We start from the raw sequence: 26112 nt of genomic DNA, 5'->3' as shown, positions 1-26112 counted from the left end.
GTTTACAGGAGCATCACATGCTTGTAACATTCTTATTTATCCGCAGTTGTGAAAGGGTGCCAATACTTTTGTCCAGCCCATTTTTGGAGGTTTGTGTGACATTATGTCGAATTTGCTTTCTTTCCTCCCTTTTTTTGTTTTGTCCCAATACACACAAAGGGAATAAACATGTGTATAGCAAAACATGTGTTAATGCAATACGTTTCGTGAGAAATACATGATTTCCTGGAGAAATATCAAGGGTGCCAACAATTTCGGCCATGACTGTATATAATTTCAGATAAATTATTTGACCTGTTCTGGACAGTAGCAATGACATAATCTTTTGACCTGATGATATCACAGATCCACAGTCACAGGTGAGGCTGTCAGATAAGCTCCTGTCATTGTTAATCTGTGCTCTTGCTTTTCATCAACAAAGTCATCATATTATATGATGATAGCAAATTCATCATTCTGCTGTAATAATAATAATAGATACACATGATCAAAAACCATAATAAATCTTTTATTTACAGTATTTTCAGTGCATGTTTCGAGGGGATATACACAAAACAGTCGAAGCAGTTTCACATTATACAGAAGGCACATAACAGACACACACTGGGAACAATTAGAAGTGGAAACACACCATGCATCAAATGGATAATCTATGCATTGATTTCACTGGCTACAACACTAGCTGGAAGATCCATCTACAAGTCAGACAACCCGATCCACTCCTACAGCTGAGTTCTCCACATCAAGCTTAGTAAGCACCTCTGGGGCAAAATCCGGTACAACTGTGCATGGTAACCAATCAGCTTCTAACTTCAGCTTGTTCAATTTAGCTTTGACAATAAAACCCGGAAGCTGATTGGTTTCTATGCAGAGATGCACCAGATTTTGCACCCTCCAGGTTTAGTATATCAACCCCCTCTGTGTCTGATGTTACTGTGGAACTAATTTGCCTGGAGCTACACGGGACAAGCAGCTCAATGGCAACTGGAGAGCCACAATGTCTGCAAATCCACAGCTTAAAGTCCAACATTTTGCTGACGACGATTATATTTAGCACCATCTTTCCATTTTTAGTTGGGCTAATTAGCAACCATCCATCTGGCACCAGAAAAAAAACATATTTGACTAGCGGTTTTGTCCCTTTCTGCATTAATATGGCCACAGAACATAACTATCTGAAAGATCGCATTAAAAAAAGCACAATTTTAACACTAAAACTTGAGCTACTTGCTACCCTGTAATTGTTTTTTCATTAGGAGTATGCAGCAAGGGCTAATTAACTAAATTATTATTTTGTATAAATTCTAATAATATTACAGTACAATTGTAATATCACTTCTAATTATTGTTCAATTTATAGATATAGCAAATGTTTTAATGGGGTATTATTTAGAAATCTGGATAAAAGCGCAGAGAGAATACTTTTTGTTTGAGAAGTTTTTGTGTGGCTAAATTACATGTAGAAGTTGATTTACTAAAACTGGAGCTCTCAGAATCTGGTGCGGCTGTGCATGATAGCCAATCAGCTTCTAATTTCAACTTGTTCAGTTAAGCTTTGACAATAAATCCTGGATGCTGATTGGTTACTATGCACAGCTGCACCAGTTTTAGTAAATCCCTCTTAGTGCAAGAAAGGACATCAAAAATTAAATTTTTTATGGAAGTTTTCATCCTAGGTCTTTCTCAAAATGTTTACCTAAATATTAGGATTCAGTCCTTGAGCTAGCCATAATTGTGAAAAGCACAACTCACGAATTGTGTTTTCATGATGCAAAAAAAAGCTATTTTCAAAATGCAGTTCATGTTTAAACTTGTGAATAGCAAGGCTCTTTTAGCCACCAGTTTAACTGAAAAGAGTTTTCTGACTGGTTATTACGGTACCAACAATTTGGCCTTTACTCCAGTTGTAATACTAAAGCCTTTGAATTAGTAATACACTGCGCCCCACTGCATGAAAAATCATTGTAAACATTGTTCAGTTATAATATTCAATTTAATTGATCATTTATTATTTTTTGTTGTGCTACTGAATGATGCTACATATATTTGCACATAAAACGTTCACAAAATGTACAAAAGAAAAAGTCCAACTTTGTGCATTGAGTAAATTATTTGTGGCACAAGTCAGGAAGCACTTGTACATTGCAAATTGATGGTGCATGCAAGCATTAGCTTTGCCAGGGTAAAAGACCACTAAACATACAATGAAAGAGTCAACGTGAAAGGCAAGCAAAGCACATTGACTGATTTTGTGTAAAAGTCCATGGGGGTTATATACTAAAACTGGAGAGTACAGAATCTTGCGGAGTTCTGCATAGAAACCAATCAGCTTCCAAGTTTTATTGTCAAAGCTTAATTAAACAAGCTGAAGTTAGAAGCTGATTGGCTACCATGCACAGCTGTACAAGTTTTAGTAGTATCTCCCGCCACGTCTGGATCTTTTCTAACATACACAGTTCAAAACCTGCCTGAGAACCCCGCAGAGGATCCAGGACTGAGACCCCGATGGCATCGACAGCAGCCTTTTACATCCTGCATGGGGACAGGGTTGCGTGTCTACACCCCACAGGGTGATCACAGCGTCAACTGATGGAAGGCATTCTCCTTTTTGTCCTATTAATAAACCTCTTGAGTTACCATGTTTGAGCGAATTACTACATTATAAGGGCTCTCCCACCTCCCTCTTTTCTTTTCTGGTGAACACCCAGAGGTGCACTTTGGGCCGATAGCCAGTTTTTTACGGCTGAAACCCTTGGACCACCACATTCTAGGTCTCACCATTTATGGACCATTGTCATGTAGCCTTCTAATCTAGGGTCAGGGGAGAAAGATTGTCCTGGGTCTCAGTGGGGTGTAGTTCAAAAAAACACATAGTGACCCCTCACATTCTGTTGTTCTTGGAGAGACACATTTTTTTATGTTTGAACACAAAAACACCCATTTTATATGGGAGCAGGGGTAGGCAACCACAAGACTCCATCTGTTGTAGAACTGCAACTCCTGTGGGACATTGCAAGACTCTGACTTACAAGACATGCCACAAGCATGGTTCCCAGGGCCAGATGGGATTTGTAGTTTCACCATAGTTGGAGTGCCAAGGTTGCCTACCCCTTGGGTAGAGGATGCTTAAACTGACAGTTGACCATATTCGTGTAAAGCTTTGGTTCCCTACCTCAGGTCTAGGGGCCCACTTAGGACCGTTTGGTACGTGCTGTGCTGCCCTTGGACCCTAGCAGTTGGTGGAGGAAGAGGGAGCATTGATATGTAAATGGATTATAGCAGTGATCTCTATTAGTCCTATTAAATATGCCCCCAGCTTGTGACTGTCTCCTGCTGCATGTCTCCAGTCTCCGACCAAACCTGTGGCATGGCCCTAGTATTTGACCTTTCATGTCTGAAATTTCGGCATCTCCTGTCTAGCATTACATTCTGAATGGTATGGGCAGCCCTTTGGTGTTGTCAAGGGCTGCACCCGAGGCCCCCTATACCTCCGAACGTGACAACCACTGCTGTAAAGGATTACTGAACAGAACAGCAATTATTTTTTGTAAACAATCGCTCCATGCTGCACTAAGTTCCTAAGGAGCATATCCAGGCCACATCTGAAATCAGTAAGTTATTAAATCTATCCACTACAGCAAGTTTCCAGAGAGCACCTTACAAGATCACTGAGAGATGGAACTTACTGAAGCCTGTATAGCAGGCCGTATGTTTCTCTACTTTCTGTATCATCAAGGCAATTTTGACTGCAGCATAGCTTTAAAGCTGAACTCCAAACAAAGAGCTAGATACTTATATGAAATTCAAATATGAAAGCTGTTTTACCTGCCAAAGGATTTGTATTTCTGTCCATCCAGTTCTGAGATTTACACCGCTCCGTCTCACAGCACAGCCCTGCCTGGAAGGGAAGGACACCTGTTTTGTCTCTGATGCAGTTAAAAGTTGAAGTTGAGAAAAAAAATTGTGAACAGGCAGGCTCTTTATTGCAGAAGAGATATGCAATGGGGTTGATTTATTAAAGGCAAATATACTGCGCACTTTGCAAAGTGCTGTTTAATCTTCAAGTGCAGTTGCTCCAGAGCTTAGTAAATGAGGTAAAGCTTCCCTTTGCAAAGAATACCCAATCACATGCAGGGAAAATAAAACAAAGCCATTTTTGCTTGCACATGATTGGATGATGGAAATCAGAAGAACCTCTGCTAATTTACTAAGCTCTGGAGCAACTTCACTTCCAGAGTGCAACTGCACTTTGCAAATTGCACAGACTATTACCTTTAGTAAATCAACCCCAACGTCTCTTCTGAAATAAAATACACATACCTGTCTGTTCACAATCCCCTGTAAAATGTACAGTAAGCTGTGTCTTTAGTCCCACTTTAGGTAACACATACAGGTGGTAAAAGGAAAAGCAGAAGACCAATGAGCTTTCCTCACTGTCACTTTGCTTGCTTCTCCTATCAGCATGTTCCTTGGAAGCACATGAGCACCGCAGCACAGTTGATTGGCACCTTGTGCTGGTTCATCCTCTACCACTCTGAGTTCCACTGTAGAGGGACTGCAATAGGTTGATACAAACCCAGATTCAGGTACTTACACTGCTTACATTTTAAAAAAGTATATTTAATGATAAATTAGAGCTACATTAATTTGTGTATTTTACATTGGCCTGGAGTTCAGCTTTAAATATTTCTGTTATCTGTCCTCTTTATAGCCTGATAATTGCACGTTCGTCAGTGGATGTTTTTAGCTCTTTTAAATGAACCAACTTGCGACTTATGTTTAGTGGCTCTTTAAGGAGAGGATTTTTTCAACGCTCTGCCAAGTTGTACACTCTCCTCTAAATGTTCCCAGTGGTACAATCGTCCATACAACACAATCCACCCAGAGCATATTTTCACAGTGTGTCCTAAATGAAGTATCCAGAGAGGAGGGCGACCAATATCCAGCACACTAGTCCGTCATCCAGGGTCCTCTGGATTATTGCAGAGGGGGGCTCTGTGGTCTGGGGGGCTCTGAACAAGGGGGGACTTGCGGCGTGGAGAGGTCGGTGGCGGGGGACAATTTAATAACGCTGGTTTGTTGGGGCTCAGAGGTGACCTCAGTCCGTTCGCTGTCACTGGTCATCAAGTCCAGCAATTCAGAGTCACTGCTCTCACTGTCCCCGTCTGTCCTGTATGGGCTGCTGCTTCTGTCCATGTCTCCCTCCACGGAGCATGGGACCTCAGTCTTTTCTGACTCTTCTTTCTCTTTGTCCTTTTGTGCTTGTGCCTCTTTGGAGTGTCTCCACTTCATGCGCCTGTTCTGGAACCATACTTTGACCTGGGGGAAGAAAAGGGGGTTTAGTGATTGTGGTACAAACGTACAAACAGTGGTGCTGTCGCAGTTGTAGTAGAGGAACTTTGTGTGAAATCCCTGGTGTTCCTGCCAGTCCAGCTGCTTTTCTTTTAAAAACTGACCACACTAGACATGAGAGCACAGTGTGGGCAGTTTTCTGGCTGGGCTGAGAACTCTCCTCCAATGATCAGACTTGTTATGACACGCCCCCCCCCCTCCTTCCCTGCACAGCCATTCACTGGGAAGGTCAATGTCCTGCTGTTTCTCCTCCCCCAGCTCTCTGAGCTACGTTTTCAGCTTAGAACAGAGGGTATGTGATCACTTATAAAAAGGGAAAAAGGTGTTTATAATGTTTTTTTATATCTATACACAAATGTTTTTTCTTTCATTTCTATTTTAAACTGAAGAGGTTGTTTTACGTGGTGAAAAGAGAAAGGCATGTAACCACTATGACATTTCATGGATTTTACAATAAGATTGAAATGCTGTTTAAGTTGGGAGCGGGGCCCGCTTTAAAGGGGCATATTTCTAAAGCAGTACATTTTATATTCACCAAACATTCACTGCAGGTTTATCTTCCTGGTGCTGAATTTTAAATTGATTCACCATCAGTGTATGGTAACCCTAACAATGAACTACAGACCCCATCCTCTCCCCCCCATGTTGTGAAGATGAGCAGAGGGGGGAGGTACTCTGTAGTTCTAACACACTTCTTGTCCTAGGGTGGCAATCTTGCTGCTCAATAGATACAGCACAATGAGTGAGCAATGTCACCCTAGGGCAGGAATCACCAGGTGAAAATAACAGAAAAGAAAGCCTGAAAAAAAAAGAAATGCAGCAGCCACATTTAAAGTCGTTCTAAAGCCTAAAGATTTGTTTACCTTACCTAACCTTCTATGCATTAAGGTAAAAAACCTTTTGTGTCACAGGATTCCTCCCCTATACTTACCAAATTCGAGCCAGCGCTGTGCATGGAAGCAGTGGCTCTCTCCGCTCTCTCCCTACTCCCTGGGCAGATTGATAGCAGCTTGAGTCATTCGCTCCCGCTGCTGTCAATCAAATTCTGTGAAGAGGGAGCAGGGGGTGTGGTGGAGCCACCCTCTCTGTGTCAATAGACACAGACAGGGCAGCTCAGGAGTGAGCCCAATCAAGTGCCCCCATAGCAAGCGGCTTTCTATGGGGGCACTTGGTGGGGGGGGGGGAGCCAGGAGCACTGGAAATGGACCCCAGAAGAGGAGAATTGGGGCTGCTCTGTGCAAAACCATTGCATGGAACAGGTAAGTGTGACATGTTTGTTATTTTATTTAAAATAAATAAAGCTTTACAGTCACTTTAAGGACTTGTGGGTTGAACTGTATTAAATGTTTGTTCTTGGGTTTAGCTACATCCTAACATGTGACTGGGCTGATCTCAGCATCCATTTAGCAAGCAGGCTGCCGGACATACAGTACAACTACTGGAGGGAATGCCTAAGTATCTTTATTGATATATAAAAATTAAATAAAGCATAAAATATGGCGCAGCCAAAATGTTAAAAGGTCAAAGTGAAAATAAATGAATGATAGGGCATAGGGTTGATGATAATAAGATTGAGCAGGTGTCATGGGTTGCTATCAGGTCTTGAGTCCCATGTGAGGTTAAATGATGCAGCGCTAGCTGAATTACAAAACCCAGGCAGCTACCACTGCCCACACTTGACTTCATTGCATGTTAGCCTGGTATCACAGAAACCCAAGTCAAATAAAACATCATTAGGATCCAAGTTATTTCAGGGCTAAAAGTATCATCATATCATATACCGTTCAATCTTAAAGTGGTTGTAAAGGCTCAAGGTTTTTGCCTTCATGCATTCTATGCATGAAGGTCAAAAACCGTCTGTGTGCAGCAGCCCCCATAATACTTACCTGTGCCCAACTGCAATCCAGCGATGTGCGCAAGAACCTCGGCCCTCCGAAGACTGTCCATCCTCATCGTCAATCACAGCCAGTGAGCCCATGAGGAGAGAGAGGGGATGGGGCCGAGTTACGGATCTATGTGTGAATAGACACACAGAGCAGCGGCTCTGGAGCAAACCTGTTTGGATGGCCCCATAGCAAGCTGCTTGCTCTGGGGGCATTCGGCAGGAGGAAGGGGCCAGGAGCTCCAGCAGGGGACCTGAGAAAAGGAGGATCGGGGCTGTTCTGTCCAAAAGCATTGCACAGAGCAGGTAAGTATAACATGTTTTTTGTTTTTTATTGCCATTAATATCACTTTAATGACAGATAAATACACCTGGCAAACACACATACATTACAGAGCACCATAATGCATTATAAGAACTGCCATGTTCTATGGTGCATACCTTTCTTGGTGCATTTTACTTCAATAGGCAGCCTATTGAAATGAACTGGCTGCCCTAACACAACACACGGTAAACACACCCCGACAGTGTAAACCCATCCTTAGGTGAAGCTCTGTTCACTTTAATCAGCCAATCGTTTACAAGAAAAATCCTGTATTTTGTCCCTTGCAAGCAAATCGGTATTTCATTCACAAAGTTAAGTGAAAATTCAACAGGAGTAAATCAGGACCTTAGTGAATCAATCCGTATCACTCAGCCGCAGTTCTAGCAAAGACAAGGGTGTAGTTAGCCTTAAAAGTCAATAGATGTCAAAAGGAAAACAAAAAGGTCCATTGGGTAAATGTTGTAGTAGATGTACGCTTATAGTTGCTGAACTGTGTATTGCAAATAATTGGCTTTCTTTAATAAAATACTTTGATGACCATTTTTGTTTCATCGTTTGTTCCATCTCAGCACTACTGATCTCTTCATTTCTCATGGTGGGTCTCCTGATGGTGATCATAATGAACCATTCATGTACAATGTGCGCCTGCACAGCCTCTTGCAGGGGTGGACTGACAACTCATGGGGCCCTCGGGCAATAGGGGATCATGGGGCCCCTGTGTCCTTGCCCAAACTAATAACAGCCTATGAAAAAGGTACCAGGGGCATCTCATGGGGCCCCCTAACGACCCCGGGCCCTCGGACAGTGCCCGGGTTTCCAAATGGTCAGTCCACCCCTGACCTCTTGTAGTCTCCTCTGGAAGCCCATGTGAAAGATTGAGAACACAGGAGCACAACTGGGAAACAGGGACAGAGCATTGTCCCAACGTAACCAGAGGTGTCTGAACAAGGACCTTCATGATAAGGACTGTGGGTATTATTTTAATAAAATCTACAGAAAAAAAATACTGACAATGACTTTAGAAATGAATTTAACCCCTTCGTGCCCAGTATCCCTTTAACAGGGTCTTTACATCTGAGGGGTGAGTAAGACTGCCTGATCACATGACCACTGTGATTGGCTGTCACGGGGAGCCAGTCCCGCCAGCTTGTGATCATCACTGGAGACCAGGAGATGTCTATGACGGCTCGGTCACTGTGCTGGGAGCAAGTAGTGAGTGCAGCACAAAAACCTCATGGGCCCATATGTGAGGCGTATTGGTGTTAAAGACTTCCCTCCTAACTGAAGCACATAAGCTTTATATGGGCGACAAAATATTAACCTGTTAAAGTTTAAATGAGATTTTAGTGATTGGGTTTACATATTTTAAGATTATGGGGACCCAAGTACAGCCCCCAACATCACCAGAGGGCCGCACATGCAATTCAGTATCAGAGACAGCAGACACACACACAACAGGATATAATTAAAGACGATGGGCATGATACAAGAGATAGTCAGAAACTGCAGAAATAATACAAGAGTTGGTCAGAGGCTGTGAATATAGTACAGAAGATGGTCAGAGACTGCAGAAATAATAAAGGAGATGGTCAGAGATGGTGGATATAATACAGGAGATGGTCAGAGAGTGCAGAAATAATACAGGAGATGGTCAGAGACTGCAGAAATAATACAAGAGATAGTCAGAGGCTGCAGCTATAATGTAGAAGATAGTAAGAGTCTGAAGAAATAATACAAGAGTTGGTCAGAGGCTGTAGATATAATACAGTAGATGGTCAGAGACTGTGGATGTAATACAGGAGATGGCCAGAGACTGCAGAAAAAATATAAGAGATGGTCAGAGGCTGAATATAATACAGATAATGGTCAGAGACTGCAAAAATAATACAGGAGATGGTAAGAGACTGCAAAAATAATACAGGAGATGCTCAGAGACAGTGGATATAATACAGGAGATGCTCAGAGACTGCATAAATAATACAAGAGATAGTCAGATGCCATGGATATAATGCATAAGATGGTCAGAGAGTGCAGAAATAATACAGGAGATGGTCAGAGACTGCAGAAATAGTACAGGAGATGGTCAGAGACGGTGGATATAATACAGGAGATGGTCAGAGACTGGAGAAATAATACAGGAAATGGTCGGAGACTGCAGAAATAATACAAGAGATAGTCAGAGACTGTGGATATAATACAGGAGATGGTCAAAGGCTGCAGAAATAATACAAGAGATAGTCAGAAACTGTGGATATAATACAGAAGATGGTCAAAGGCTGTAGAAATAATACAAGAGATAGTCAGAGGCTGTGGATATAATACAGGAGATGGTCAGAGACTGGAGAAATAATACAGGAAATGGTCAGAGACTGCAGAAATAATACAAGAGTTGGTCAGAGACTATGGATATAATACAGTAGATGGCCAGAGACTGCAGCAATAATACAAGAGATAGTCAGAGACTGTGAATATAATACAGGAGATGGTCAATGGCTGCAGTAATAATACAAGAGATAGTCAGAGGCTGCAGCTATAATGCAGATGATGGTAAGAGTCTTCAGAAATGATACAAGAGATGATCAGAGACTGTGGATATAATACAGTAGATGGTCAGAGACTGCAGGTATGATACAAGAGATAGTCAAAGACTGTGGATATAATACAGTAGATGGTCAGAGACTGCAGGTATGATACAAGATATAATACAGGAGATGGCTTTAGATTCACATTGATCAGTGTTTTGGGCGATGTGGGACTATAAGTATCAGCAAGTCACAGGCATCACAAGAAAGTCATTAGGAGTGTCATAATAAAAAAGAATATACAGTAGAATGCAGCTCAAGTCCCCACAGAGAGTGCCAGCCTTATCTTGCTGTACTGCCCCCTGGAGCTAGCAATCTATATACAGAAGAGAACAGTAAGCCATGTCACCTCAGTTCAGCAGGTGTTTTATATCAAGTGAAAACAGGACATGGACATAAAACGCGCAGCACACAATGCTGGCAGCTTGCGGTGTGTCATTGTTCTAACCAGGGGCTGATAACAATCTCCCAGCCACACTGCTGCACACACAGATAAACTCAGCCCAACTGGAGCTACTTCAGACCTAAACAGACCAATATTGTCCCCAAGAGAAGCCAATAATGACATAGGGTTTATAAATAACTCTGCACTTGCTGGAAAGTCTTCTCTGCAAATACAGATATGAAATCTACGCTTGCCTAAAAAAAAGTCTGATCCTACGAACCAGCCAGAAGTGGTCAACGCTTCTAAAACCTTCTAAAAGCTGAAGCCCAGGTAGACATAAAAGACACAACAAATGCACCTTTGTTTTCATTCATGCATTCAGGGTAACTCCAATTTCATTTGGGCAAAAAGTATAGCAAATAAAAAAAAATAATATTGCATATACAATTGCTCCACAAATCATGTATTTTAAGGCTAAAAAAAATTACTTTTCTGTTTCAATCTGTAAATTTTCAGTAACAAAAATGCAATATGGAATCCTGGAGGCGCTCTGTATACTGTTGGTATATACAACCTCCCCTTAAATGTAATTTCCTACTTGTGTGATTGGCTCACTGATTTTCCCAAAAGTCTTCACTAAAATACTATTTACATTTTGGGCATCCCCTGCAATAGGAAATTTTGGTGAGCTACTGCCCAAAGGTTAAATATTTCGAAAGGGGTGCAGGCCCTGCAGCTTTTCTCATTAGGACAGTCTGGTAAAACAAACAGCTATTTCTTTAGCGCAACAAAAGGTCGGACTCTGCTACAAAGTGTGTAAAAAACCCTGCAATATACATTGATCACCCAGAGGGAATTGTTGCTTCTCAGCAAAAGTGAAGTTTCTCTTTAGGTGCACACAACACCTGTGCCTCCCCATGCTTTGCACACGGCATGGATCAAATTGCCTCATGTGAACGAGGCCTATAATAATGATAATAAATTACCATGGAATATAGAATGTCACCCCTTTAATAATCGCTACATCACACCATGCATTAAGACTCCATACACACTGGCTTAAAAAATGCCAGTGCTTTTGGCATACAAAATGCTAATTTTAAGCATTTTTGTACTAGTATTTAGCAGCATTTAGGAGCATTTAGTGTTTTTTTCTGCCAGAAAAATGTTCTCAACAACGCAAAACACAAGTGTTTTTTTCTGCCTCTAAACGCTGAGCTTAAAAAATGCCTCTAGGCTACCTAATATGCATGAACACATTGGATAACATTAGTTGCTTCTATGGGTTTATAAGCCAGTGTGCATGAAGCCTCAAACAAAATGTTATTTATTTACCTCCAGACTAATTTTTCAAAAATTAAAAATATATATATTTTTACATATACTAAAATAAATGAAAAGCTCCCACATTTTCCCAAAGCCATACCAGCAATATATTATATTATATATTATATATTAATGCAATATTAATTTATAAGGGGACCCTTCATATAGTATAAAAAGGTAGCCAAGGGAAGGTCAGCCTTTAAGGCAAAACTTCTGCAGCTTGACTGCTGGATCCAGTATTTATTATATAACTATTGCAGAGTGACTGCTGGATCCAGTATTTATTATATAACTATTGCGGAGTGACTGCTGGATCCAGTATTTATTATATAATTATTGCGGAGTGACTGCTGGATCCAGTATTTACTACATAACTATTGCGGAGTGACTGCTGGATCCAGTATTTATTATACAACTATTGCGGAGTGACTGCTGGATCCAGTATTTATTATATTCCTATTGCGGAGTGACTGCTGGATCCAGTATTTATTATATACCTATTGCGGAGTGACTGCTTGATCCAGTATTTATTACATAACTATTGCGGAGTGACTGCTGGATCCAGTATTTATTATATACCTATTGCGGAGTGACTGCTGGATCCAGTATTTATTATATACCTATTGCGGAGTGACTGCTTGATCCAGTATTTATTATATAACTATTGCGGAGTGACTGCTGGATCCAGTATTTATTATACAACTATTGCGGAGTGACTGCTTGATCCAGTATATATTATACAACTATTGCGGACTGACTGCTTGATCCAGTATTTATTATACAACTATTGCGGAGTGACTGCTGGATCCAGTATTTATTATATAACTATTGCAGAGTGACTGCTGGATCCCGTATTTATTATATAACTATTGCGGAGTGACTGCTGGATCCAGTATTTATTATACAACTATGGCGGAGTGACTGCTGGATCCAGTATTTATTATATAACTATTGCGGAGTGACTGCTGGATCCAGTATTTATTATATAATTATTGCGGAGTGACTGCTGGATCCAGTATTTATTATATAATTATTGCGGAGTGACTGCTGGATCCAGTATTTATTACATAACTATTGCGGAGTGACTGCTGGATCCAGTATTTATTATATACCTATTGCGGAGTGACTGCTGGATCCAGTATTTATTATATACCTACTGCGGAGTGACTGCTTGATCCAGTATTTATTATATAACTATTGCGGAGTGACTGCTGGATCCAGTATTTATTATACAACTATTGCGGAGTGACTGCTTGATCCAGTATATATTATACAACTATTGCGGACTGACTGCTGGATCCAGTATTTATTATACAACTATTGCGGAGTGACTGCTGGATCCAGTATTTATTATATAACTATTGCGGAGTGACTCCTGGATCCAGTATTTATTATATAACTATTGCGGAGTGACTGCTGGATCCAGTATTTATTATATAACTATTGCGGAGTGACTGCTGGATCCAGTATTTATTATACAACTATTGCGGAGTGACTGCTGGATCCAGTATTTATTATATAACTATTGCGGAGTGACTGCTGGATCCAGTATTTATTATATAACTATTGCGGAGTGACTGCTGGATCCAGTATTTATAATATACCTATTGCGGAGTGACTGCTGGATCCAGTATTTATTATATAACTATTGCGGAGTGACTGCTGGATCCAGTATTTATTATATAACTATTGCGGAGTGACTGCTGGATCCAGTATTTATTATATACCTCTTGCACAGTGACTGCTGGATCCAGTATTTATTATACAACTATTGCGGACTGACTGCTGGATCCAGTATTTATTATATAACTATTGCGGACTGACTGCTGGATCCAGTATTTATTATATAACTCTTGCGGAGTGACTGCTGGATCCAGTATTTATTAAATAACTATTGCGGACTGACTGCTGGATCCAGTATTTATTATATAACTATTGTGGAGTGACTGCTGGATCCAGTATTTATTATACAACTATTGCGGAGTGACTGCTTGATCCAGTATTTATTATATAACTATTGCGGACTGACTGCTGGATCCAGTATTTATTATATAACTATTGCGGACTGACTGCTGGATCCAGTATTTATTATATAACTATTGCGGAGTGACTGCTGGATCCAGTATTTATTATATACCTCTTGCACAGTGACTGCTGGATCCAGTATTTATTATACAACTATTGCGGAGTGACTGCTGGATCCAGTATTTATTAAATAACTATTGCGGACTGACTGCTGGATCCAGTATTTATTATATAACTATTGCGGACTGACTGCTGGATCCAGTATTTATTATATAACTCTTGCGGAGTGACTGCTGGATCCAGTATTTATTAAATAACTATTGCGGACTGACTGCTGGATCCAGTATTTATTATATAACTATTGTGGAGTGACTGCTGGATCCAGTATTTATTATACAACTATTGCGGAGTGACTGCTTGATCCAGTATTTATTATATAACTATTGCGGACTGACTGCTGGATCCAGTATTTATTATATAACTATTGCGGACTGACTGCTGGATCCAGTATTTATTATATAACTCTTGCGGAGTGACTGCTTGATCCAGCATTTACTATACAGCTGTTGTGGCTTGACTATTCTAGGCTACTCCAGTCATACACAGTTGAAAAAAAACATCTAACGGACTCTTCCATCCACACTATAAAGCACAAATACACGAATGGCTGTCAAAATATCCAACAGCGGCTGCATCTGATTGGATGCAGGCACTCTTTGGTCCACAATTTTCCAGCTCCTTTGATTTTTCAATAGGATATTAGGTGGGAGAGTGGTGGCAAGATCACCCATGGAGCAAATTTTGACTGGTTCATCAACCGGCCAAAATTTGCATAGAGAATGGCCATATGGAATCAAGCATCAGTGGAAGGAGGAACATTTTGGAGGAGGAACACAGGGTGAAGTTGATGAGACCCAGAAGGGGGTCCAGCCAGGATATTGAGCAGACCCTGCCTGCTGTACAAATGGCTCCCCATCATGGGATCATGAAGCTTTGCAAAATTCCAGCCTCATTCTGGAACTGGATGCTTGAGAATAAAGCCATGCAGGGCCCCCCTTTCCCTCTTGTATTGAACTGTATTGTTGCTGTATTGTCTCCTGTTATATTGCAAAGCACTGAGCAAACTGTTGGCCCCATATAAATCCTGTATTATAATAATGAAAGTATAAATTAAACTTTATAATGGAATAATAAATTGGGTTCATTAACAATATTGCTAAGACAGCTGCCAGTTTACACTGTGTGAAGGATCCAATATAATTGAATAGTGCATTATAAGGCCTCGTTCAGATGGGCGCTGGTACCTGTGTTGTGTGCTTTCTGCGTTTGTTTTTGGTGTCTGGATCCACCTGTGCTATGTGCAGGCAGCCTACAGAGTTTGCCAAAATTTGACAGACATGCGGGGGGAAGAGGAAGGTCTGTATGGCTTTGGAAAAAAAGCAGGTATGTTTTAAGTTAAAAAAAGGACTTAAAAACAGAGATTTATTTTTTGCAAAATCAGACTGGTAGTGAATAAATAACAAAATCACTACTTTGTTTGAATGTATGCTATGATGCAGCATTTGTTAAAGGTGTAACAGCATATAATCTATGGCGGTATGAATGTAATCATATTAGATACAAACTGTTCTACAAAGGGTTTTTTAGCTTGTCCACTATTAGGAGGGTGATTTTAAGCTGAAAACAAGAAAGAATAAAGCAGAAGTTTGGATTTTATAGAAGGAGGGGGGACACTGGTTCCCCTTTTTTCTCCCTGTATTATGGTTTCTCATCATGTTGAGCAAGACAAAAGCATTATTTTTATGTCTGAAACATCCAAATCATTTTCTGCAGCAAACCAGATTCTTGCTTCATCCCGACCACAATACATAAAGAGGCACAATCTATAGCCTTATTCATCCTTACGTTTCATAAATCCGTTTAAACAAGAGAAAAACTGATTTTCACTTCCCCTCAATCCTGTGTTTCGCAATGTGCAATAGAACAAAAATCACTCTATTTTCCTGTAACAGTCTTTAGAGGACAAAAAGTGGTTCTATTTTTTTTTTTTTTGCACTCTTAACTGCTTTTCTGAGCTTGAGAAAAGTCATTTCAGAGAAATACATAAATGCATTTATGTGGTTGATATGCACAAGGAGTAGATTAGGTCCTATTTGCACAGTGAATTTTTATTCAATTTGTTGAGGCAATGCTTATTTTAATTATTCAATCATTTTTTAGCATGATTATGTATTCCTTGCAAGGTAAATGTTTACTTTGCTTCACTTCAAAATACTTTGGTCCTCTAGTAAATCAACTCCTATGTTATTGATGTATGACTAATTGTATCAGTGTGAAGGCAGAATAACAATTATGATCAATATATAAATTATTGGGCTATAGCTGTTCATAAAACCACATATTTATTTAAAAAATCTGCATCAGAAGTAAACATGCAAAAATAAGGTCATATTCCTAAAGTGGCAAACACTCAATATATTTGCCTGTCGCTTTTAACAGTTATTGATTCAAACAATGAATCTCAGGAGTTGATTTACTAAATGGGTGGACGATGGTCAGTGTGCTTAGTTGTGTTTAAATCAACTATCCAATTACGGAGAACGAAAAATCTCTTTTGTTAATTTCTCTTGCATATGACTGGATAGATTAAGTTGACCTTATTAACTAAGCTTGGTGAACATTCACTTTGCAAAGCAAACAGTCCCTATTACTTTATTACATTAGTCCCATTGATAGCATCCATTTTTTTCAGTGTGGATTCCCATGGAGAGAATTCAAAGCATATTTTCTGAGAGTTGTCACCCTACACATTATTATTATTATTATTACTACGAGTTTATATAGCGCCAAAGGGTTTGCTCAGCGCTGTACAATAGGGGGGGACAATACATGGCACAGTTGTCACCCAGCAGATTTGCAAGTACTGCCTTTTTTCCCCTACACCCAGGGCATTAAATGTTATGTTATATAGTTATAACTACTGCAAACATGGGAGAAAATGCCCATGAATAGGGTCATATTTATGCATAGGCTTGTACCTATATTGGAAATCTCTTTTTAATTGGGCCCCTTTAGAAATATAGGAATATTATATTGTATAAAAAAAAATATAAAAAACAAACAAACAAATTACACAGCTGTAAAGCTATGAGATAATATATTATTTTATTATAGTATAAATATGTCTGCATATTAATATATTTGGCATAGTAATTAATTGAAGTAACTGGATTTGTGAGATTAAATTTTACATTGAAAAAGTTTACATATCAATTTACAAATGACTGTCTCCATCTATAACATTTATTTGTAGCACCAAAATTGTCTGCAGCACTGAGCTAGGGAGAACATGTTGGAGTTGGTAGCATGAACCATTGCAAATAAAAGCCTCATTCCTACAAGTTTACAGTCTAGAAGGGGCATATGGAAGGGGTTGATTTACTAAATGATTAGAGAATATTCACTTAGTTTAGTGAATAAAGTGTGGCTGTGAAAAAAAAACCTGTATTTTAACTTTCATGTAATTGTATGATTGAAGTTAACAGCTCTGCACTACACTTACTATGCTACATTAATATTCTCTTCTCTTTTATCCCACCGGATAAGGAACTTCTATCAGCAGTATGCAAATTTAGGACTCTTTGCAACTGATGAGTTTATCGGCACGAAGGTTTTGTGTACTTTTAATATGAAACAAATATGTAGACATTTTTCAGCACAAATAGAGGATGTAGAATTTGTACATATTATCTATATTGTGTTCTCATTTTACAGTGTGTTTCTGTACTTAGAAACCTAACAAGAAGCTGTTAATCATTTGTTTTTTTTTATAATTACTCCTACATTGTAAGCTCCCAGGAGCAGGGCCCTCCTATCCCTCTTGTATTGAACTGTATTGTTGCTGTATTGTTTCCCATTATATTGTAAAGCGCTGAGCAAACTGTTGGCGCTATATAAATCCTGTATAATAATAATAATAATTATTATTATTTATTACAGGTACCTATATAGTGCTGTCAATTTACGCAGCACTTTACATATATTGCACTAGCACATCAGTCCCTAACCCTCAAGGAGAGTACAATCTAAGGTCTCTAACTCACATCCATACATACACATACTAGGACCAATTAAGTAGCTAATTAACCTACCAGCATGTCTTTGGAGTGTTTATAATTAACACTTGAGGCTAGGCATGTTGAAAATACATAACCTAGCGGGATCCTGATTGAACATTTATTTTTTAAAAATGTATATATTTGGAATGTTATTCAGGAGCATAAACATTCATCAATGGAGGAAGGAAAGCAAGATGTTAGAGAACAACCCTATTAGACATGTGGAGAGTAATCGGCTAGAGCAGTTGAGATTGGCCATACACTGATCACATTTCGACTGTTAAACTTCATTGCACACTGGAGCTTTTGTAATCGCTTTTCTCCAAGCAGGAGGAAAGCAGCTTCAAAAACACGCCTAAGTGGTGATTTGAAAACGCATTTAGGTGTGTGTCAAACGCTTGAGTGTTTGTTTTTTTCATTGGCCAGAATATTAATTTATTCTGTCCACTGATATAAAAAAAAACACCTAAACTAAATGGGCATTGCACTTAGGCATGCTTACATGCGTTTACATGCATTTTTTACAAATGCTCCCCTCTTGAATGCACAAGTGATGTTTTTTCTCTGCCTATAAACGCCCCTGCCTCTAAACTTCTGGAAACTCCTATGTATTCATGAACATAGGCTGACATGAAGGGGCATGTAGAAGCAGAAAAAAAATCATTTGTGTATTGCAAAAGAAGCATTTTTGAGCTCAAGTGTGCATGATGCCTTAACCTGGCCATGCATTGCTTGCATTTCGGAGGTCTCTTGCTGGTTTGGATGAAATTTGACAAATGTATGGCCCTCCTAAGTTCAACAAAAGTTGATTGTTCAACTGATGTTTATCAAAGGAGACTTTTAGAAAATCTGTCATCACAGCACCTGAATTCCAATCAGATGCAGGCACTGTTTGGGTACGTCTACAGCCTAAACACGCACCATAGGCTGTCGAAATATAATAGCCTGGAAAGGGAGATTGCTCCATCTGCTCTGTTAGGGTGGATGCAGAAATCTGTTGGATTTCTTTTATTTAGCCTGTGGGCTGAACAAAAGAAATCTATAAGGCCTCATTTACACATGCAGCTGAGGAGTGGTAAACACAGGCGCTTGATCCCCATTTATACTGCCCCAACCATCCCCTCCATGACCAACAAGCCACAAGTTACTATGGTGAGCAGGAACGGCAAGTACATATTGCCACAGTGGCAGCGCTGTATGATTTAGACTATTTTCACATTGATCCATAGCAAAAGCATGGTAACACAAAAGCAGAAGAAAAATGGATCAGTGCAAAAGCAGTCTTGTAAAATGTGTCTTGTTTGGCTGGCAGAACTAGCGCCAAGCACAGCTCATTCAACAAAGTGAGACTGCACAACAAGCATATGTAAGGCACTCATTTACTACAAGATGCAGAGGCCTTTTCATGGTTAAAACAGGCGTTCCAAAGTGAATATACACTTTAAATATCCAATCAGGTGCAAGGCAAATGGGAAAAAAGCAGGATTTTTCCTTACATCTGATTGGATGTTGGCCGTTCACCTAGCAAAGGGAATATTCATTTAACTTAGAGAACAGGGTGGTGTTGTATCCACTTCTGTCATACAAGCTCGTATCCTGTTTTTTAAAATATTTTTGAAAATTCTGTCAATCTTTCAAAAGTTTAGCTTTCCTTTAATAATACCTAGTGATTATACAAATGAGGATCATTCAAGCATTTCCTGGTTTAGGGTGACAACTGTCTCCCAGTTGTGCTCCTGTGTTGTCACCCTGTCACAGGCACCCCTGATGGAGACTACAATATTATGTGCTGCACACATTGCACAGGCACGGCCATCCATTGTCACTGTCAGGAAGCCGATCCAGAGCAAAGGTGTTAAGCTGACTCTGAAATGAATGCATATAGATAGGAAGTGGTTGAAAGAGACTGAAGGAGATCAGTGGAAAAGATGAAACAGTATATTTAAGAACATAGCAATTGTTTATGTCACACCATGCTTTAGCAAACTAAATGTCAACCATGGTTTAAACCTAGTGGTTTAGTTGTGCTCTATATAGCAATGTTAGGTCAATGAAACTTTGCCCTGTGGCAGTGTCACATTTGTGCCATCATCTTACCTGGGCATCGGTGAGCCCCAGCATGGCCGCCAACTGCTTTCTGTCTGGCTTGGTGACATATTTTTGCACTTCAAATCTTTTCTCTAGCCCCTTCCTTTGGAGATTGGAGAAGACAGCCCTGGACCATGACCTCTTCCTCTTGTACGTCTGAGGCATTGTATCCTTGGTGAGGACTGCATATGGGCCTGACGAGCAGAAACAGAAAATATCATGAGATGACCATCTGCCAAGGGTGGGGGGAGTTCTACTTCTAAGTGCTGCGTCTTGTAGTTCTATAAAAATGGGAGACACAAAAAAAAAGTGTAGCTTTTCCCAGCATCAACCAACCAGAAGTCATCCAATATGCCCTCTAGGGGCTAAACAATAAATTGCATTGGTTGCTTTTAGCATATAAGATATATGATAATATATATAGATAGGCAAATCAGTTCATAAAGTGGGTGAACACATACTATTTGTATCATTGTACAATTAAGCCAAACATATGCAGATCTGAGCTGTGAGGGTGATATCGTACAAAACTTTAAAGCCTAAGACTGGTTATAGAGTATTTGGGGTTTTTTTTCGACCAACCAGGGGGCTGATTGAAAAACAAACAAACAGATACCCCCATCCACACAAGAGAGGCAAATAGAGGAATCATCCCCACTGAGACAATGTATTGTGACAGCGGGACTCCTCCACTGTCAGAATTCATTGATCAGCGGCTGCAGCCCATTCGTTACAGACGCTGATCAAGAAACATTTTCCATCAAACTTGTTCAACAGAAGCCAATCATTAGATCAACATCTGTCGAGAGGGAGTGGCCACACATGGATAGAAATTTAGCTGGTCCCTGCTGAACCATCTGAATTCAATCGATCTATGGCCAGGTTAAAGAAGAGTTGCTTCTTACTGTGGCATGACCCCACTGAGATTGATTTACTAAAGAAAGACAATGTTGACTTAGTAAATGTCCACTGAGTTTAGTAAATAGGATGAAGCTGTGTTCACATGATCAACCATTCAGGATGAAGTTCGAATGATCAACCAATCACATGCTAGCAAAAACATTGGTTTAATCATTTCTCTTGCAAAAGATTGGGTCTTCAAAGTAAACACAGGTTCACCTTCTTTAAAGGGGAACATGCAGTTTCCTAAGTGAACAGCCTCAACTCCTTTAGTAAATAAATCTACTTTTAATTGTATTTTGCTCACTAAAGTATGTCATGGATTTATTAAAGAGGTAGAGTATGTATACTCTGAAAAAGGATGTTTACTTATTTTAGAATAAGGTGAAGCTGCGTTCACTTCAATGATCCAATCATGAGCAAGAGCCAAATATTGTTTATTATTATGATTGTTCCCTTTCTGATGACTGGGTATTCAAAATGAACAATAGCTTTACTTTATTTACTAAGTTAAGGGAACAGTCTGCACTCTTTCAGTAAATCAATCCAAATGTATACACAGGATATCTTTTCATTTCTTTGAAGCACAATTAACTTCAGTCAACCAATATTCTGCAAAGTAAATCTATGCTTTTTTAAATACTTGGCCATTTAAGGTTAATGCACATTTTCTTAGCTAAATGACATAATTTTTCCCCTTTAGTAAATCACTCCCAATGTGGGTACATTTATTAAAGTGGATACTTTTAGGCTGGCTTTTGTTCACTTCAAATACAGGGGCTGATTTATTAAGGTCAAATGGGCTGTTCACTTTTGCAAGGGAAGTTGTGCTTTGCAAGGGTATTTTTCTCAGAGCTTAGAGAACTTGGGGACATTACACTTTGCAAAAAATACCCAATCACATGCAAGGAATTTTTCTTTAAAAAAGCATTTTGACTTCAATATGGGGGCAAATTCCCTTACAAAGTGCAACTTTCCATGCAAAGTGGATGTTCTAGTTGCCTCTAGTAACCCCCATTGAATCAGGATCAGTCAAAAAGAAAGAATATTACCCTGAACCCAACTGAATGTTTGAACACAAGCCAGTGTAAAAAAATATTTAAATAAACAAGCCTTCATGTGTACATATGTACATAATACATAACCAAATGATCATAACAATAAGGAAGAAATAATAATGATGATAAAACTGTGGTAGGTTTTTGCATTCTTATTGTGCAATTAAAAGTTTTATTTGGAATTGTTTAAAGGGGTACTAAACTGGCCCATAGAAGGCCATTCATGTTATAGGGGAAATGTTGCAGTGATGGTGTTTTAATGACAGCAATGGGCCGTAAAAGCTCCCATTAGCCAGTGTGGTAGTTATAAATGTGTGAGCTGTGAACTATAGATGGACTGGCCGGGAGGGGACAGTACCTGGGAAGGTGTCCTGGAACTGCTGCTGCACTGAGCTCCTCTGGTTGCTGTTTAGTTGCCCCAGGATAGTCGGGGTATCACTGAGGGGCTCTAGAGAGGCGAAGAATTGGCTGGCTGTAGACTGCATGTGGGGGGCAGTGTGGACTCCTGACTGGCGGCCTGAGCTGATCAATGAGGTCAGATCTGTGATCACAAAGGAGAAGATCTGTTAACAGATCCAGCTGTACCCACTGGCATGCCAGCATCCACCCCAGCACTGTGCCCCACTCACCCCCACCCACTCTGCATTGTACAATGGATACAACGTAACAACTCCACATTCTGTTCTATATCATACAGCACACATCTATAAATCACAAAAGATGCACTGCATGCTTTTATACAGAAAACAAACCATTCTACATAAAAAATAATCCAAAACTCAGTTGTACATAGAATATTAGTTAATACTCATTAATTCTAATTAAAATAAATAATTCACAAAAAATCTATGTTCTATCCATTTTTTACTAAATACAACTTGTTACTCTGCTGTACTTACATATATAATACAAAGCTCAAATCTACAATAAAAAATACTGTAATACTCCACTCTCCTAAAGATACAATTAATAATATATATTGCTCATTCTATATAACATACAACTCATTGAAAAAAAACTGTAAAATTACACAAACCTATGAAAAAAATACTGTAATACGTTGTTCTCCTTAAAAAACAGTTAATAATATGCATTGCTCATTCTATATAAAATGCAACAAAATCTTTGTACCTAGATAAATAATACAGACTCTACATAGAATATGTTGCAATACTCAATTCTTTTTAAAAATACAATAAATGAAAGATATGTACTCTTTATTCTATACAAAATACTACACCTTATTCCATTGTACATTGATATATAATGAAGAGCTCAAATCTGCTCAGAAGATTAAATAATACTCCATTTTGTCATATATAAATATAAATATTTATATATATACTCTACACACTCTCCATTCTCTATGAAACAAAATATATGTTTCCATTGTTCATAAATATAAAATTCAGCACCCAAAAAATGAATAACAGTATTCCATATTATAGATGCAACTCCCTTTATCTTCCCTATTAGTGTGTGTGTGTTTTAAATAACTGTAATTTTTTTTATATATGTTGTCCTAATAAACTAATTAATATACTGCTCAATCAGGCTTGTGAGCTTAAAAAAATTTGAGATATTTAAAGCAACGACAGGTTCACTTATTATTATTATTATTAGTAGTAGTAGTAGTAGTAGTAGTAGTAGTAGTATCATTATCATCATTATTCAACCTACAACATTCCTCTAGCAGATAAGCCCCAAATAATATTTCTAAATTTCTAATGTGATTTTTAGGTCTGTTACCTAGATTATGTTACAGTGTAGTAAAGGTGTCCTGTTATCATATCACCTAGAATTGCAATGATATATATGATGGATGATTAATGATACTGTAATCTCAGATAGAACAGACATGACCATCTGGGAACAGACTGATTTGTATTAAATAGTATTACAAGACTTCCCTAAGATTTTTACCTTGACTGTCCAATAAATGCCCTGACATCGCTAGGAAAATATTTGATGAAACGAATAGATTATAACACTGCAGATCTATTGCTGTGTATTGAACATTAATCATAGAAACTGCATATCAATGTAAAATGTATAAATTACATTGATGAAAACGTAACTTTTCTGCTTATACGTTTTCCTTTTAATTCATGTGTTAGATACAAATCTTATGTATATTTTATATAACAAATATCACAAGCAGTATTTATCGGTGCGATCATTTCTTAATTATGTGTATTACATCAGTGCTACAAGATTTCTACATATGTTCATTTTAACCTTTAAAAATCGTGACTAGCTATCAGTGTTTAGCAATACACAAATAATATTGTATCGCTGATTGCATATCATGTATGTACAATAATTATATATAATATTGCCAGCAATAATGATCTGGTAAAGGAATATAAAACATACGATCAGTGTCAGAATATGTGCTATATGTCAGTCTTCTGGATAAATAATGGGCATATTTTTCCACCTACTGGGGACAGGGTCATGTCATTTTTTTTCTACCAGTATTCAAGATATACTATTACATATATTGTGTACGGATTGACTAGAAATGTTTTTAGAAATATTCAGGAGGAATTGTTATCTGGAGATCCACCAGAAAGTGATATTTTATAAGCGGACCAAGAAGATACTCTCCATATTTATTATTTCATCTGCACATGATTAGATACTTGAAGGGTGTTGTTTTTTTTTTTGTTTTTTTTTTTTTTGCTTGGACATTCTCCGATCTTTACAATTAACTTTAAAGCCAATTCTTGTTCATTTATTTCATCTGCAGATGAATGGATAATTGACAATTGAATAGTCAGACCAATTATTTTGTAAAGATTACAAACGCCTTTAGTAAATGAGCCCCCAATAATGTGATTAACAAAGGAAAAATTGTATTATATCAATGGTGAAGCAGTGTGCAAAAAAGATTATCTGCACTACAAATATAAGGAATGCACACACATATGTATATATTGTCTTTATATTTTAGTTGCATAATATCTATTATCTGAATGACGTAGCAGTGTGGAGAAAAGGTTACTTGCACTATAAATATAAAAAATATGCACACACATATAATATATATATATATGTAAAACTTTGTCTCTGTCTCTTTATATATATTATTGTTAATATTATTATTTGTTGTTTTTAATAATAATATATATCAATGACGTAGCATTGTGGAAAAAAGATTACTATAATTAAAAAAATATGGCAAACACACACACACATATATATATATTGCTCTCTCTCCTTCTTTATATATATTTTTACATCTACATTACATCTACAGCAAAAAAAATAATGAATACTATTGACTGATTATATAGAATGTAGAATACATATCAGAAATGTACTACTGTTACGTTTTCTATTAAATCTCACATCCCATGCAATGCACAATTGTCCCCGTGTCATTTGGTGATAGGTGACAAAGTGTTAATGGAATTCTACAAGCAATCCCCCCCCCCAATGGATTATTGATAACAATGAGCGATATGTGGATTATTGATCATCATAATAAATCCATCAGGCAGATTACCTCTCAGGGTGTTGCCTTCCTTCACTTTGGGGTCAAACTCTGTGGACAAGATCCGATCAATCCCGAACTTGAGGTCCTTGCTGGAGGGGGTGGGCTGGGTGCTCCCATGGGGCCCCCTGGGGTTGGGGCCCCCACGGTGGTGGTGGTGGGGTGGTTGGTAGGGGGACAGAGGGGAGATCCTGAATCCAGAGTCTGGGGTGACCGGGGTGGGTCTGAGGGGGGAGCCCCCCGTTGTCTGGTAGTGAGCCGGGTGTAGGACCCCCATGTGGGAGGATCCCGGGGGGCTGTCAGGGTCCCCCCCCACATGGAGGATGTCAGCGATGCAGAAGGAAGGTTTCTTAGCGGGGTCCGGAGGAGGGAAGCCCCCCGAGCAATAGGCAGACCACAGATTGAAGTGAGAGGCGGCATAGAACGGGGCCAGGCCGGTGGTGTACATGGTACAGGCTGATCTCACAGGGGCCCCCGGGGTGTGGGGCCAACACTCTCCGCTCCTGGGCGCTGTGTGTACGGAGGAGGCAGCACGGCACTGTGCACGGGACAACTCCGACAAACTGCCCAAC

General features: G+C 39.1%; 1 protein-coding gene across 2 annotated transcripts; it reads right to left on the bottom strand.

Annotated features, from left to right (window-relative positions):
- Positions 1-487: 487 nt before the first annotated feature.
- Positions 488-26112, bottom strand: HLX (H2.0 like homeobox). 2 transcript variants are annotated; one of them, XM_089685037.1, is made up of 4 exons: positions 25553-26112; positions 22400-22582; positions 20093-20277; positions 488-5319 (listed from the first exon to the last, which is right to left on the bottom strand). In XM_089685037.1, the coding sequence occupies exons 1-4, from the start codon at positions 25986-25988 to the stop codon at positions 4978-4980; spliced, it is 1146 nt and encodes a 381-aa protein (XP_089541163.1). In that variant the 5' UTR covers positions 25989-26112; the 3' UTR covers positions 488-4977. The 2 variants fall into 2 exon arrangements, with proteins under 2 accessions (XP_089541163.1, XP_089541165.1); XM_089685039.1 differs by lacking the exon at positions 22400-22582.

This window comes from Staurois parvus, unplaced genomic scaffold, assembly GCF_062004578.1.
Source record: "Staurois parvus isolate SC_StPar_1 unplaced genomic scaffold, SC_StPar_1.0 ptg000362l, whole genome shotgun sequence".
NCBI lineage: Eukaryota > Metazoa > Chordata > Amphibia > Anura > Ranidae > Staurois > Staurois parvus.
This window is presented reverse-complemented; position numbering and strand designations above follow the sequence as displayed.

Bases quoted from the DNA above. Each gene is read 5' to 3' on its own strand.
- HLX (XM_089685037.1), bottom strand. From the start codon at position 25,988: ATGTACACCACCGGCCTGGCCCCGTTCTATGCCGCCTCTCACTTCAAT. The intron at 22,583-25,552 runs GTAATCTGCCTG...TTGTGATCACAG, and splicing joins GGAAGGCAACACCCTGAGAG to ATCTGACCTCATTGATCAGC. The intron at 20,278-22,399 runs GTACTGTCCCCT...TCTGCTCGTCAG, and splicing joins GTTCCAGGACACCTTCCCAG to GCCCATATGCAGTCCTCACC.